The sequence below is a fragment of the Balaenoptera musculus genome, chromosome 18 (genome assembly GCF_009873245.2).
Source record: "Balaenoptera musculus isolate JJ_BM4_2016_0621 chromosome 18, mBalMus1.pri.v3, whole genome shotgun sequence".
Taxonomy (NCBI): domain Eukaryota; kingdom Metazoa; phylum Chordata; class Mammalia; order Artiodactyla; family Balaenopteridae; genus Balaenoptera; species Balaenoptera musculus.
Genome location: NC_045802.1, coordinates 67325862 through 67342435, shown reverse-complemented (window position 1 = coordinate 67342435; position 16574 = coordinate 67325862). Strand labels below are relative to the sequence as shown.

The 16574-nt window shown below is 45.9% G+C and overlaps 1 protein-coding gene across 5 annotated transcripts in view; it reads right to left on the bottom strand.

Annotated features, from left to right (window-relative positions):
- FARP1 (FERM, ARH/RhoGEF and pleckstrin domain protein 1) overlaps positions 1–16574 on the bottom strand; it is a 293802-nt gene that overhangs the window by 231864 nt on the left and 45364 nt on the right. For 4 of the 5 annotated variants that reach the window (XM_036831748.1, XM_036831743.1, XM_036831746.1 and 1 more), the window contains exon 2: positions 5208–5401. In XM_036831748.1, coding sequence (XP_036687643.1) covers positions 5208–5378 — 171 coding nt within the window. In that variant the 5' untranslated portion in view covers positions 5379–5401. Of the gene's footprint in view, positions 1–5207; positions 5402–14723; positions 14803–16574 lie in introns of those variants that run through there. The other variant, XM_036831744.1, reaches the window with a different exon arrangement.

Here is a 16574-nt window from a genome sequence, read left to right as displayed (position 1 = left end):
TATCTCTGAGGAGGCTTTTAGAATTTTGTGTTTTTTTTAAGATGAAAAATCCCTTTTCTGAAAGAGTCTACCATCTGCCTGGGGAATTAACAAATACAGTCATGAAAAGGTAATTCATCAACAAAGATGTCAACACAAGGTGCTGACTTCCAAAAAAAGAAAGGGAGAAAAAAAGGCCTGTAGTATCATCTGGACCAAACACCTCATTTTGCTAATAAGGAAACCAAGTCACAGCAGGGTTATAAGGGAACTAATTAGGGAGAGAAGCAACACTGGAGCCTGTGACTCCAAGTCTAATGAGAGGTACAGCATAACAGGTACTACAAGAAGAGAGAGATGGCCCCAGCAAGAGCCACGGGGAGGCTTGGCCGCTGAGGTGATCTTGACAAATTTGTTAGTGGATGTTGGCGGGTGTTTACAAATGGAAAAAGAACCAGAGCAGCCCCGAGATGAGGCTGTGGTGCCTTCTGTCTGGGAGCCTTGGAGGCAAGTTTGAAAAGATCCAATAGGGCAAGACAGCGGAAGCCCACGGATCTTATAAGAAGCGGCAGCTCGGGGTCGGGGAAGGCGGACAATGTTGGGGTCACGAGGGCTGGGTTCGAATCCCAGTCCTATCCCAACCCTGTGCAAATGTGATGAAGGGACTCGAAGCACTCCCCAAGGGTTCCCTCATCTTACAGAGATGACAGCGCCAGCCACCTTCCGTCACTTGCGAGAGGCAAATGATTGAACAGAGGTGTGGGCAGTCGGTCACAGGTTATGGCATCGGCTGGGTCCAGGCACTGCTGAGGTGTACAATCTGATGATAAGCAAGAACAAAAGAGGCCGTGCCTCCACAGAGGTCCCATTCTACATGTGGGAGGCCAAAAATAAGCATGTAAAGAGCTTAAGAGAATTTTCTGGCCCGAGATGCTAACGCACAGGATGAACCAACCGGGGACAGCAGTGGGGAGTAACAGCGAAGTAGCTGGAGCAGCTCAGACAGCTGCAGCGGGCCCTCCAGGAAGGCCCGAGCTCTCTCCCAGCCTCCCCAGACTAAGAAATCCATACTTGATCCTCAGGCAGCTGGGAGCTGTAAAGGCTTCTGAGTAAAGCAACGACAAGACACAAACACAGGGCACGACAATTACTCCCCGGGAGGGCTGTGGCCCACACGGAGCGCTCCGCACCTGCACCAAGCCACGCCCACTCCGCAACAAAGGCCAGGCGTCTCCGCATCACCTGTGAGCGTCTCTCCCAAGCGTTTTCACCAGGGCTGTTCAAAAGCAGCAAAACACGGCTCCGTTTTATTTCCTCTGCTCTTCTCCACTCTTGCTAGAGCGGCCTTGCTTAATGAAAACACATAAACTGAATAAACACTTGGGGAAGACGCCATCTGCTTCACCCTACAAACGTCAGTAGGAACAGCATTTGTTTACCAGTGGGGTCGTGAGGACAGGACACATCAGACCTTCTCAGGAACCTTCAAGGGGGATGGTCCTGGCGGGGGTGGGAGCGAAGGGAGTCATTTAACCCTTTCAGACCAACACAAGTCACCTCGATTTATAATCTCTGGTTGGAAGGGAAAGCTGCATAAATCACAAACCACAGGTTGGGGCTTATCTGCACAGCCTTTTCCACATAAAGATGATAAAACGCCCCGTAAGAGTTTACTATAAATATTACTTTTGAACTTTTAACTCTGTAGAGGAAATACCTAAAAAGACCGTCCAAGTTCAAGAGCAAAGGTGGCGGTAGAACTAGCCATGGCGTAGAAAAGTCTGATGCTCACTGCTCATGCTTTTCAAAGGATTAAACTCTTTAATAAGACTTCATTCAAGGCTATAAGAAATGATGAACACTGGTGTGGTTATCTGTGCCAGGAAGTGTTTAGGGAACATGCATTTTTAAATGATGACTTTGCCTTCATCCATCCTCTAAAACAAAAGTCTTAGGAAAGGCCCAGGAAACTCAACCCCCCAAGGAAAGCTGTGGTTCACGGAAGAATGTCCCCCGAGGGAAACTGTAACGACTTCTGGCCAAGTGCCTGCTCATGTGTGTGATGAATGTGAATTAGCGAGGAGAATTCATCCTTGTGGGGTGCCCAATCTGAGGAGGGAGCACGTGTGGGCTAAGGGGACACTTCCAGGCTCAGACACTTGGCCTTGATGAATTCCCAGCAGAAAGTTTTGGAGCAAGGTTTAAAGCACTTATGGGGAGCTGAGTCTCTTGTGATCCTGCGTCCCTCCGCTCCAATCCCAAGCACAGCGGCTGAGTCACCACAGCCAGCCTGATGCTTCCCAGCTGTGCAGAGACCTGGCTGATTCTGTTCTTAAAGACCACAAGGTAGCAATTTAGAATCAGCTTAGTCAATAAAAATGCTGATTGCTGCCTTTCTACAGGCAGTTATGGAAAACATCTGTTGCCCATGGGTTGAGAAGGAACATTTTGACTCAACTCCAAAAATAAAAATTAAACATGAATGGATGAGGCATGTGAAAAACTAACAATGGCATTAATTCTACTTGTAAGATTCAGTGTACTCCTAATATTCAGTCAGCAAACACTTAATGAGCACCTACTACATGCCAGGCACTGTGCAAGGTGCTGGGGATGAGACAGTAAGGCAAGGTCCCAGCCCCGAGAAGCCAGCGGTAAAGTGGCAAATGCCCATTGGTACCACTAATCATATTATGGTCCAAGCTCTTAGTATGTGCCAAGAGTTGTTCCTTTATTTGTATCAACTCTTTTATTCTCATAAAATGAGGTAGGGTTTATGATTAGCCTCATTTTACAGAGGAGAAAACTGAGATACAGAGAGATTAAGTACCTTGCCCAAGGTGATTAATGCGTCAGTAGATGAAGCTGGGATTTGAATCTCAGTGGTCCAGCTCCACCCTGACAGATGTATGAGCAAAGAGGTCTGAAATGGGGGAAGAAAACACTCCCAGCCACTGCCTCAAGAAGTTGGCATCTGGGCGGGGCTTCCCTGGTGGCACAGTGGTTAAGAATCCACCTACCAATGCAGGGCACACGGGTTCGAGCCCTGGGCTGGGAAGATCCCACATGGCGTGGAGCAACTAAGCCCATGCACCACAACTGAGCCCTCGAGCCACAACGACTGAAGCCCGTGTGCCTAGAGCCTGTGCTCCGCAACAAGAGAAGCCACTGCAATGAGAAGCCTGTGCACTGCAACAAAGAGTAGCCTCTGCTCGCCGCAACTTGAGAAAGCCTGCGCACAGCAACAAAGACCCAACACAGCCAAAAATAAATAAAATAAATAAATTAAAAAAAAAAAAAGTTGGCATCTGGGTAAAACAGATAGGACCTCTAAGGATGCACAGGAGTTTATGCAGTAAGGGGGTGGTATGAGAAACCTTCCAGGCAGAGGAGTTACAAATGCAAAGCACAGACAACAGAAATTATCAAGTAAAATCATTTTTTAAAGATGCAAACACACTTCTATTCCTATTTCTTAGGCAGGGAGTTCCTATATAGTTCCTAGCTAAATAGTAGCTAGGACCAGAGTTTTGACATCCTTTGATTCAGGGAAACAAGAACTGCAAGTGAATACAGTACAATGCTTCCTATAGCTCGTGCACACAACAGCAGCATTTGCTGGCCCTCGGTCCAAACCACATACGGGAACACCATTTAAAAGAATGCGTTGCTAGAGACTTGGGCTCAGAAGTCCTCAGCAGTACCAAAGAGGAAACACTGAAATGAAATACCTCACCAAACCAGTCTGGCAATGAAGAGAAAGGAGGCGGGGTGCGGGAGGGATGTGGGGTGCGGCGGAGGGCGGGGGGAGGAGAGGAGGCCGGGACATGTTGCAGAAGGCCTGACTCTACCAGGCTGGCAGGTGTGCCCCTCAATCTATTTTTACAATTTCAGCAGATTAGCAATGGCTTTGTGCCTCAGAATATGAAGAAGTTCAAGTCCTTGAAGAGACAGGAATTCCACAACAAGTAAATTAGAAAGATACAAAGGTTGTTGGCAACGTGCAATAAATTGGCAGGTTTAAACATAGCTTTTCTGAGGTTTATCTTCCCTGAGACACTTAATGGTAATTCACACCCTCTGAACAACAGTCTTTGAAATGAATATGACTTAGTGAATCATATTACATAAACCATGAAATGATGAGCTGCAGACATGAATGCCGACTGTCAAATTTCAGTTGCTCTAGCCATCGGGAATAATAGATGGACCGTCTCCACTTTAAAAACAGGTTATGTTCCCAAAGTCTGCTTACAGTTTGGCTGTTTGGAATGCAAGAGTTATTTCCTTCCCCCCCACACACACAAGCCATGTGAGATGTGGGCTTAGTACCCAAGGGAGAACACGGAAAACAGCCAGAGTGTGCTGTGAATTCTCTGGATGCTAATTAATTCTTGAGGCGAGTGCAGTCAGAGTTCTACAGAGGTGGACACGCACGTCTGGACTCTCCCTGCCACAGGAACAAATTCTCCATCTGCGCATAACTAACTGGTGGTGGTTCCCGAACCGCTAGCAGCAGTCGGATTTCAGGAGGAGCTTGGGGAGAAGGATGAGGGAGGGCAAGGGGACATGGGGAAGGGGCTCTGAGGGAAACACCAGAACCGTGGGGGTATGCAGCCCTAGCTGAGGGGCAAGGCCAAGGCTGCCGGTCCTTCTTCTCTGCCCGGCTCCTGGACACCCCTCTGGTCCGCCCCTGGGATGGGGCCTCTTCTGTTCTAGGGCTGCCACACTGGGGGCTGGGATCAGGGTTCTTCTGCACCCCGACTCCCCACCCACAAACATGCTCGGCAACTTCTCTGATGTCAGAACACCCATTCAGGTCTTTGTTGGTTTTCTCGGAACTTTCTTGCCAGTAAACTAGAGAAACGGGGCGCTCACACACATGCATCGGCGTTGAGAGCAACGGCTTGTAATAAGCAAATCAGACTGAGACGCAGACCACAGTTCCCGCCAATTCAAATATATAAGTAATACATACGTAGGCATATACACACAGATATCTATCTGAACATGGAAAATCAGAGTAAAATTCAAATGACACACCCACTGATATCACTGAACGCGGTCCACGCGTAAATCCAAAAACTGAGAGCTGGGAACCAGAACGCGCCAGAGGAGGATGGCGAGGGTGGGCAGGGAGCTGCTGAACACACAGACCTGCCAGCTCGCGTCACCAAAACACAGGAACGACAGGAGCCTCCCCGTGCCGAAGGCTGCCCCCAACTTACCGGAACTTCAAAGGCCTCCTGGGTGTCATCCAGCATCTGGATTCTGACGGACATGAGTTTTCCTGAAGGCGTGGGGGGAGGCTTCTGTCCATGTTCCAAGGTACTGATCCCCGAATTCTCCGGGGCCCCCAGTCTCGATCCTGGAGTTGGCCTCTGCTCTATTTCTCCCATGATGAGAGCAGATTATATGATACCTGCAGGAAGCAGAGAGAAGGAAAATACATCAGGAGACTCATCACCAAAACCCCCTCAGTAACATTTGTCACCTTCTGCCTGTCACTGTGGCCACGTCCCCGAAGCACAAGAGGGCCAGCTCCCACCCCCCATGCAGGAATCACACGAGCTGATGAGCTTTCCGTTCATTCACACACAGCGTCACCTTTAGCCACTCAAGGCATGCAAATATTTGTGCATATTTTATCCTTCTGCATATTTTTACATAGTTTAGCCTTTTCTAGTTTTACAGTCAGCTCTTAATATGAGAGATTCAGTTGTGTTCTACATATTATTATTCAGGGTCTACAATGAGCTAGGCACCACTTTTCACACACTTCTGGTCTGCTGGGAAGAAAATGAGCAGTGCCTAATCCATTATCATTAGCATCTATCAGTTACCTTTTATGGACCCGGGAACATACCAAGTAATGTAGGCATTATCAAGATAAATAGATAAAACGTATCTTGTAGCTCCCCAAGTTTATAATCTGGTTGAGGAAACGAAACACACACTCACACAAACCCAGGTGACGTTAGGTAGGGTCTTTTCTCTCGATTTCTTCTTTTCCTCCTAATTAATTTCTTTCCTGCCACCCTCCCCCAACTGTTCCCCCTTTCCCAGGAAACCATTCTACATATTACAGTATTGACAAAGTTATCTCCTCCATCATGCAGAAGGTAGGAACTCAACTCAACTGAGTCTCAAATGTTGGGTAATGCTTGGAAGGAGACAGGAACACACAAGGAGAAGGAATTCCAGGGAAGTAGAACAGCATCAAGAAAGCTATGGGACGGGCTTCCCTGGTGGCGCAGTGGTTGAGAATCTGCCTGCCAATGCAGGGGACACGGGTTCGAGCCCTGGTCTGGGAAGATCCCACATGCCGCGGAGCAACTAGGCCCGTGAGCCACAACTACTGAGCCTGCGCGTCTGGAGCCTGTGCTCCGCAGCAAAAGAGGCCGCGATAGTGAGAGGCCCACGCACCGTGATGAAGAGTGGCCCCCGCTTGCCGAAACTAGAGAAAGCCCCCTCGCACAGAAACGAAGACCCAACACAGCCATAAATAAATAAATAAATAAAAATTAAACTTTAAAAAAAAAAAAAGAAAGCTATGGGACAGAAATCAGGTGGCATTTAGGAAGACAAGTGAGAATCAATGCTGCAGAGTTAAAGACGCATTTGGAAACTAGGTTGGCATCAGACCACAAAGGACATCAAATGCCTAGCTAAGAAATACGGTCTTCACCCTGTAAGGACTCACTGAATAAGAATAATGACACAACAAAAGTAGAACTTGAGAAAAATGAATGTGAAGATGATATATACTAATGCGCTGGAAAAAGAGACGGGCTGGCAGGGGCTGGGGGAGTCCAGTTACAAAGCTAAGGCAGCAATTTGAGCTCGAGGGGATAGCCTGAACAGCGGCGATGTAAATAAAAAGATAATGCTATAAAACCCGCTTTTATGGAAAAATTAACCCGGTGTTGTAAACGGTTAGCTACTGAGAAGAAGGAGATTAAAGTATAACAGTGACCAGAAAGTTTTAAATCAGGGCAGAAGGGAAGAAGTGGGAGGGGAAGGTGTGTGTCTGACTGGGGACATGTTGAAGGTTATAAGAGGATATCCAGCAGGCTGTGGCGGAGGTGGAGCTGGATTTGGGCTTTGGGTTCAGAGTCCATCTCGCTGTAGAAGTGAAAGCCAGGGCGAGAGGGAATGTGAAAGGGGTGGGGGGGAGAACATGGCAATGAAAAAGCAAAAAGAACAAACATGCCCAGCCATGGGGCTTGTTATGGACTGAATCGTGTCCCCCAGAATTCTTACCTTGGAGCACTAACCCCATGTAACTCAGAATGTGACAGCATTTGGAGATAGGGTCTTAAAAGAGGTGGCCGATTTAAAACAGTGATTAAGATGGGCCCTAATCCAATCTGACTGGTGTCCTCATAAGAGGAGGAAATTTGAACACACAGACACCAGGGATGCACAGAGGAAAGGCCATGTGAGGACACAGGGAGACGGTGGTCATCTGCAAGCCGAGGAGAGAGGCCTCAGGAAAAACCAACCCTGCCAACACCTTGATCTAAACTTCCGGCCTCCAGAACTGTGAGAAAATAAATCTCTGTTGAGAAAATAAATCTCTGTTAAGACACCCAGCCTGTGGGACTTTGTTATGGCAGTAAATTCACACAAGGGCCGATGGAGAAGAGGCAGAGAAAGAATGACCCTTTGTCTCAGTGACAAAGAAGGTCACAGAAGGGGCACTCAAGGGTCACCTGTGGTGCGAAGTATAGACCTCAGGGTTGCATCTTACGAGTCACCCTTCAGCTCTTTTCTTCTGGAAAAAACACCCAGTTTGTGAGCCTCGTTTTGTAGGTTCTTCTTGACCAAGGCTCTTCCTTCTCCTGAAGGGTCAGTCAGGTTCCTTCCCAGAAGTTTCCCACCAAATTCCAGATGGGAACCTCCCCTTCCTCTCAGTGAAACCTCGAACACTGTCCCTGTGACACAGAGGGCTGGCCCTGAGGTCAGCAGAGCAGAAACCATGGAGTCACCTCAATAAGATGGGTCATTGACTCAAACCACCCTGGCCTAAAAAGACACACCCCCTGACTGAAAAGGGAGAGGGCCTGACCACCACCCAGGAAATACCATTTCCTACTTATTTCTCCCACACTCACTTTCCCCACCAACTTTCTACCAAAGCCTGTAAGAGATTATTATTCGTTCCTATGCAATCCTTTGAGATTAGACTTCTGTGTCACCATGCTAGTTAAGGACCAGCCTTTTAAGAACTACTCCTTCTTTCTTGAATGTCCATCTATGATTTCACAGGTCTGCTGTACAAGCACCTTTCTGATTTCTCCCCCAAACAAGTTTTTGTTTTTTTTTTTTAAGAACCTAATTCCAATCTGTTCGATTACGTGATTATCTTTTGCTTCATCATCTCTTGGTCTTAAGACACAACTAGACTTTGCTCATCTACAATGCTTTACACCAAAGTGAAAAACAGATCACCTACATTTGTTCAATGAATCAAATGTGGCTGGTACAGATCTAATTAACTGTGGCATCATTGTGTTTAAAATAATCTTCACAAACCAGGCAGAATTATTCCCCTGTATGTTTTCTATTCATAGTCTCATGGTTAAAAATAAACACAAGTGCCAAAGAAAGCTTTGACATCAGTCCAGTTTGCCTTCCCCATTGCCAGCCTCCTCTTTGCACTCATTCCTACTTTGGTGTTGATCCCTCCCTGCCTCTGGAAGCATCCTCCACTGCTCGCCTCCAACCCCCCTCTCTGTTCCCTGCACTCCATCAGAATGGACAGGCCCTGTTCCTCAATCACTGATGCTGGGCCTGACCACTTGGCCTCTTCTTGCTCTGAGCTGAGAGGGGTAGGTCCGGCTGTGGCTCTGATGCCCACCCCGGGAGCCGACAGCAGGGAGTACAGGGTTTATTCTCTCATGTCACCCCACCTCAAAGGTGCTCTAAACACATCTTCTCTTTGTCCCACCTAAGCAAAGAGCGAGGCTCTCATCCTCTAAATGGAACCCTTTCTCTCCACTCTGGCCCAAGATCCCCAGAAGAATATTGTGATCTTTAACAGCTTGGCATTTAAAAATTAAATTGAGCTAGTGATTAATAGATTATTTGGTACCTTAACTTCCTTTATCTCTTTTTAGTCTTCAAATGATCTCATGCCTATATTTTTTCTACTTCTGGATATTAACATTTCAACAAAGCATGTCACACTTTTTGTTTTTACACTTGCAGGCAGATTGTTACTGTTCATGGAAAGTGCTGTTTAACTCAAACATAAATCCAGCCAAGAGTTTTGAGCAGAGCAGCCTAAGAATGTCAAGGGAATATCTGAGGAATGCAGTCAAGTCATGAATGGGTAACCATAATCGATGCTGGATAGCAAAATTGGTGAATCCAGTAATAAAACACAGCCTTCTACATCACATATCTAACAAACCTAAAAGCCTCCTGTTTATAAATAGCAATCCATGCTCTATTCCAACTTTACCTCCATAACTTCCTCCAACTTCTGAATTCCTTAAGAAAGAGTCAAGGTAAAAAAGATTAATATTTCTTTCCTTGTAGCACGTTATTACTAACGTGATCATTCCAGACCTAAAAGTAAAGAGCTGTTTGTGAAACTACTTTCTTCTTTAGATCTATTTGAAAAGTTAGTTAAAAAGGAAATAATGACTAAAACAAAAAAGCAGTAAAAAATTTAACTGGCAAAGAAAAGATAAAAAACTAGAATTGTCTTGTTATAGTCTCTTGGCTTAAAGACTTCCTCTTGGAATTCACCCAAAAGCAATAAGGAAAACACACACAAAAATGCTGACTCCATCCCAGAGGAGCCTGGAAGACATCTGTAGCTTTGAACCACGAAACGTGAGAAAGAGTTGCCAAACTGCAGTGAAGGTCAGACAGAGAAGGAAAATTCTTGGAGAGCCCATGCTTGCCAGAGCCATGCTCCCCAAAGAAGTAGGATATCCAGCAATAACTTTCTGAGAAGAAGGGCAACAGACACGCAGGTAGCACTAAGAGCTTCCCTGGACGCAGTGTGGTGGGAGATTTCAGGAAGCAGGAAAGGTCGAACTGAATGAGAAACCGCACAGCTAAGCCATATTAGCAGGAAGCAGTCTGTTGCCAAGGCAAGGTGAAAAAGAGAGACCCCACTAGGAACACAACCAGGCTCAGCAAGCTAGAGAAAAATAAGGGTTGAAAGGATTACACACACACACACACACACACACACACACACACACACACAACTTCAGGTCACAAGAATCCCCACTGGCATGGGACATGGCCCTGTCTCCTGCTCACGTGAAGCTCCTGTAAGTAGCTAGTTCATAAAGAATTCATCTAATAACAAAAAAGGACCTTTACAAAGATGCTGCAAAAAGAGGAAAATGAAAATGAACGACAGATGAAAAACACCCACCGAAGCAATGTTATATGCAACAGATGAAAATTTTGCCCAAACACACTGTCATAAATTAACAAAACAAAGAAATAACTGATTCTATCTACAAAAACAGAAGAGGATTTACAAGAATTCAGGAAAGCATGAGAAGGAAATAAAGCATGAGGGCAGACCTCAGGGTGAAAAAAAAGAATGAATAAAAACGTCACTACTGGGACTTCCCTGGAGGTCCAGTGGTTAAGACTCCACACTTCCACTGCAGGGGGCACGGGTTCAATCTCTGGTTGGGGAACTAAGATCCCACATGTCATGTGGCACAGCCGAAAAAAAAGTCACTACTATAGAATGAATGTTTGTGTCACCCCCAAATTCACACACTGAAACTTAATCCCCAATGTGATAGTAATTTGGAGGCAGGGCCTTCAGGAGGTGATTGGATGGTGAGGGTGGAGCCCTCCTGAATGGGATTAGTGTCCTTATGAAAAGCATCCAGGTAACTCTCTTGTCCCTTCCACCATGTGAGGAAAAGTAACACACAAGACTGCCATCTATGAACCAGGAAGTGGGTCTAGACACCGAATCCACTGGCCCTTGCTTGATCTTGGATTCTCCAGCCTCCAGGACTGTGAGAAACAAATTTGTTGTTTTCCTGTTTATGGTACTTTGTCTTAGTCCGTCTGGGCTGCTTTAACAATCACCAAATGGAAGTAGCTAAAAGGAAATACACACTGGTGAAAATATGAGAGTCTGGAGGGGAAAGATGGAGAAAAGCAAGCAAAAGATTTAGAACAGAAAAATGATAAATATGGAAAACAAAGAAAAGAAATCCAACACACCCATAATAGATGTCCCTAAACAAAACAAAACAAAAAAACCTCAATGGAACAAGAAAAAAATTTTAAGGTATAATTCAGGAAGACATTTCAGAAATAAAAGATTCTCCATAATAAATGAACATATCATATCCCAGAAATAACTAAAATGATGAACACGTGGAAGTTTCCTGTGTCATCATCACTCATCTTCAAAAATTAAGAAGGAATTATTTGGGCATCTAGGCAAATAGTTCAAAAAAAAAAAAAATGAGGGGACAAAAGTTCAGACTCCACAGCAACATTTGTAACAGAGCAGGACCCTATGGGGCCTGCCTGGGACAGACCACTCCCCCATATCCTCTGCTGTAGCTCTTCTGTGAAGTACCCAGATAATAGTATCTCATGCATCTTTGCTGAGTTTTTCAGTTGCTGAAAACCACCAACAAATGAAAGGAATTAACTACTTGGTGAGTGGCCCCCAGACCTACTGGTGCCTAAGGATTGATAAAGTTAATCAACCTGTTACCTCACCATTAACCAATCAGAGAATTGTGCACAAGATGATCACATACCCTGCTACCCACCTCCCTCATCTGGCCTTTAAAAATGCTTTGCTGAAAGAAACCCTTCGGGAAGTTTGGGGGTTTGGGGGCGTGAGCCACCCATTCTCCTTGCTCGGCCCTGCAATAAACCTTTCTCTGCTACAAACTCCGACGTTTCAGTTTATTTGGCCTTACTGTGCGTTGGGCACACAAACTTGCATTCGATAACACACATTCAATGTTTAACTGACCAAACTATCCTCCAAGAAATAAAAGATGAATCAGAACATGGAATCTAGCTGAATTTTCATTGAAACATATAAAATAGTCAAGAACTCAAGCCCTTCTGGGAGAAGCTACTAAAGGATAAACAGCAGAACAAGAGGCAAAGCGGTGAAACAAGGAAAAACAATTATTGGTAAACTTTAAATCCATTTATACTGTAAGAGGAAGGCTAAAATCACTGCAATAGCTGCAGAATATTATAATTCCTGACAATGTAGAAATAATTAAAAAGTTGGCAGGGGAAGGAGTTGAGATGGTGAGAGGCCTTAAGTTAACTGTTACCATATGTTTTAAAACTGATAATAAAAAGAGAATTTAAATCTCCAGAGATATACAAGTGGTTAATAAGCACATGAAAAAATGTTCACCACTGTCCCTCACTAGGAAATGCAAATTACATCCACAATGAGATAATATTCCACACCCACTATAATGGGCAGTAACAAGAGTTATCGAGAATGGGAAAAAAATGGAATTTCTCATACACTGCTGATGGCTGGTGGGAGTACAAAAAGGTGCAGACTTTGGATAATATTGGGGAAGTTTCTTAAAATTTAATCATACGTTTAGCATACAACCCAGCAATTGGGGTCCCCTGGTGACTGAGCTATTACACTCCTAGGTATCTCCCCAAGACAGATGAGAATGTATGTCTTCACAAAGACTGTGTGTATGGAGATGTTTAGAGCTAAAAATAGTCAACAAGTGGAAATAATCCGAATGTTCATCACCCAGTGAATGGATAAACAAAATGTGGTATATCCATACAAGGGACTATTATCATTCATCATTAAAAGGAAATGAAATGCAGATACACGTTACAATGTGGATGAGCCCCCAAAACATTTTGCTAAGTGAAAGAAGCCAGATGCAAAGGACTCCATGGCATATGATCCTACTTATATGAAAATATCCAGACAAGGCAAATCTAGAGAGACAGAAAGTTGTTGCTTTGGGTCGGCGTAGCAGCTGGGACTGACAGCAAAGGGCCTGAGGGATAGAGATCTTTTTGGAGGTGATGGAAACGTTCCAAAACTAGATTGTGGTGACGGTCACACAAGTCTGTAAATTTACTAAAATCCTTTGAACTGAAAACAGGCCAAAGGTATGATATGTAAATTTTACATTAAATATGTGATATGTAAGTGGACACACACGTGAATATTCTTGGAAGGGCAGAGGGACGAGAGCTGGCTCCACTGAGATACGGTTACAGACAGGAGTGAGAAGGCTCTGAGATGTGCTTGTCACTGCACACTTTTGGGGACCTTTAAAATTCTGTACCATTCAGAAAAAAATTAAGACAATTTTAAAATTTTCATTTTCTAAAAGGACAGATTCCTGCTGTCCACCCCGGTCCCCTTTAAAGCCTGAAATCCACGGAGATGAAATCACAGTAAACAAGGGTGACAATTATCATTCAAAACAGGCTGATGAGCAAAGGTTGGCAGGAGGTCTTCCTTCCAGTTTTAAATGTAAGCCACCGAAAAATTCCAGGTTAAGAAAAATTCATAGGAAGTGAATAATTCACAGAAGCGGCAGCCCAAGAGGTAGATCTGTAGGAAGCTACAGGGCTGGGTCCTAGAGCCGCCGGAGCGCCCAGGGCCTCACGCTGACGGTGGAAGGGGCTGGCGTTTGCCAGTCTGGGGTGGGGGGGCGGGCGGGGACAATGATTGACCACGTGAGACTCCCAGGAGGGCAAAGGGCAAAGCATATGTAACCCCCCCCCCTCCACCAGGGCCTGTTCACTCCAGCTTAGCTGCCAGGTGACAAAGCCACCTTGTGCTCCTGTCCCCGGGGAGCCACAGGCCGGGGAGGGGGAGACGCCCCAGAAAGGCGCGCGGCCCAGCAGCAGCTCCAGGACACAGGCGGCCGCGGCTGGCCTTTCACAGGACTTAGATAAGGGGTTTTGAGAAAGTTCAAAAACAGCTATCTGGGCGGATAGATTTACTTCTTTCAAACAAGTCTGTGAGCCGAAGTAGCGACTGCAGATCAGCTGTTTTCCATCAACCAGACGCTTCAAACAGGCGAGGGACTGTCAGGCCTGCTGGATCATTTGGGAGAAGGGGGGCCAGGCTATCAACTCTTGGGAAGCTGGGTGCCCCATTTCACCCGCCACGGAAAAGAGAACTGAACTGTGGAAACCTGATAAAGAATATTTCTTCACCGTCTTTCCTCTCCAAGCCTAGTGGGAAAAAAATTAACTAGGCTATCTTAAATCCCCCTAACAAATCTCTGCGAAGTACCTCAAGGAAAACTCAGAGCAAAAGAGCAAGTCTCTCACGTCGCAGGGGTTATTTCCAAAGTCTAGTTTTAACCACACCCCTTTTCTACTCAAAAACCTGAGTCTAATCAATAACAACATAAACGTGAAAACTCCCAGCCGGGCATTTCAATGACCTGCCCCGATTTCTCTCACTGTAAACAAACTGTTCAGCGTGGCTGCATTTTCCTAGTGTTGTGGCTGCTGCTGTTACTTCTTCCTCCTAAAATAAAATATTCCTCTTTACCGGCTCTAATGTCACCGACTCTAGAAAGCCTTCCCTGATCTACTCTTTGGGGGTGGGGGGAGGGAAGCCTTACTTTCTTCTCCCTGGCATTTTGCTCGTATTGGGCTTATATTCCACTTGCTTTCCAGGTCTTTCTCCTCTTTTCCTGCACTGCGAACTCAATTCCAAGTCCAGAGGGGCGGGGGGGGGGGGGCGCTGGCTGCATTACCTGGGAGCATGACACGTTCCTCCTGTCATAGTGCGACGGCCCGCCCGACTCGGGGGCTATGAGAACTTCAGGCAGTCACGTCTCCACTACAGACTCATTCTCCCAGAAGACGCAGAGAAAGCTGACCACCGCCTGCAGGGCTTCTTAAAATATGGCTGCAAACCAGCCGCATCAGTACCACCTGGGAGCTCATTAGAAATGCAAATTCTCCGCCTCCGCGCAGGCCCGCAGAATCGGAAAGGCCCAGGGAGGGTGGGCCCGCATCTGGGTTTTAACAAGCCTCCCAGGAGCTCCTAGCTCAAGCTCCAGCCCGAGACCGCTGCCACTTAACGTCCAAGGGTCCCCGTGAGGATCAGCTGAGGTAAGTAAATCCACCTGACACAAATCAAGCACTTACTCGATACCTTCACCGAGAAAAAAACCACGTTTCACACACGCACCAGACTGATTCTTTCAATAGCTCTTGGCAAGAAAAAGTGGCATTCCTTTTCCCATGACATTTTCATTTGTATTCCAACCTTGTTCTAAAAACGACTTAAGACAAACGCTTTTGTTTGCCTTTTCGCTGATTTGGTAGGACCTACTTCCTCCATGAAATAGGCAAGGACAAAAACATGTAGGATGGAGTCAGGAGTAAAAGGTATTGGGAAGAGAAGAGTCTTTTACTCCAATAGAAATAAAAAAACAGGAAACCAGAAGAAAAAATCTCCAATGATTCACATTTTCATCATGTCCATTTCTCGGTGATTCTGAGAGTATAAAATTAAATTTTAACTCCCCCTCCATTCTTTCCTCTAATTAAAAGGCCTGGGTAAATAAAATGGAAGGAGAAAGGTGGTCTTCTGGAAGATAAGAAACCAGCTGGCAGCGTCTCTCGGTTCCCACATAACAACAGCGCTGCAGTGGAACCAGAGGCTGCATTTCTTAGGCTGTGGTCAAGCTCGCTCTACTTAACACACAACACTCATCCACTCACGAAGGAAAAGTCCTCTCTCTTTGTCACCAATTGACACTGGTCAGCCTTTCCAAACCCCTAACCCCTGCCTCACCCATAAGGAGGGTGCAGTCTATTACTGGATCTGCTTACTCAACATCCTTGAAAATAACAGACTGTTTAAAGTATACTGTCATTGAAATGTCACAGTAATTGGGATCATCGCCATTCACAAGCATTTTAAGGACCTGTTATAATTCAGCTACTACACTTAGCACCACGTGGCACACAAAGCAGGAACATGGCACCATACGGTTCGTCTTTATGGGACGTATCATCTCTCCAGCAGTAGAGAGCAGGTACTCAGTGATAACTGTTGAAGGCAACGTGTTTATTTCTGACAATAGGTAGTATGTGAATTTTAAAAGCTACAGAGAATGCCGAGGAAGTCGTCTGGTCCTTGGGAAAAGGCTAACGGTTTTAAGTAGCCCTGAGGGCAGATGGAAAGGAAACGTATGGAGAATATACACATGCTTGTTGGAGTTCCCTCTGCATTCGGTAAGGAAGCGTCCACTCAGTGCCAGGAGCTGTGCACATGGTGGATACAGACCAACAGAGGTGAGAAAAGAGTGAAAAGGAGAAAGGTGGGTGACATGCAGGTTTCAGTCGGCCTGAAATAATAGGGCCAAACCATAGGAGGGGCATCTGATGGACCAGGATGAGCCACTGTGGTTTTTAAGACAAGGTGAAACGATGCAGCTTTAAGAAAAAATCTGGGGACTTCCCTGGTGGCGCAGTGGTTGAGAATCTGCCTGCCAATGCAGGGGACACGGGTTCGAGCCCTGGTCTGGGAGGATCCCACATGCCGCGGAGCGACTAGGCCCGTGAGCCACAGCTACTGAGCCTGCGCGTGTGGA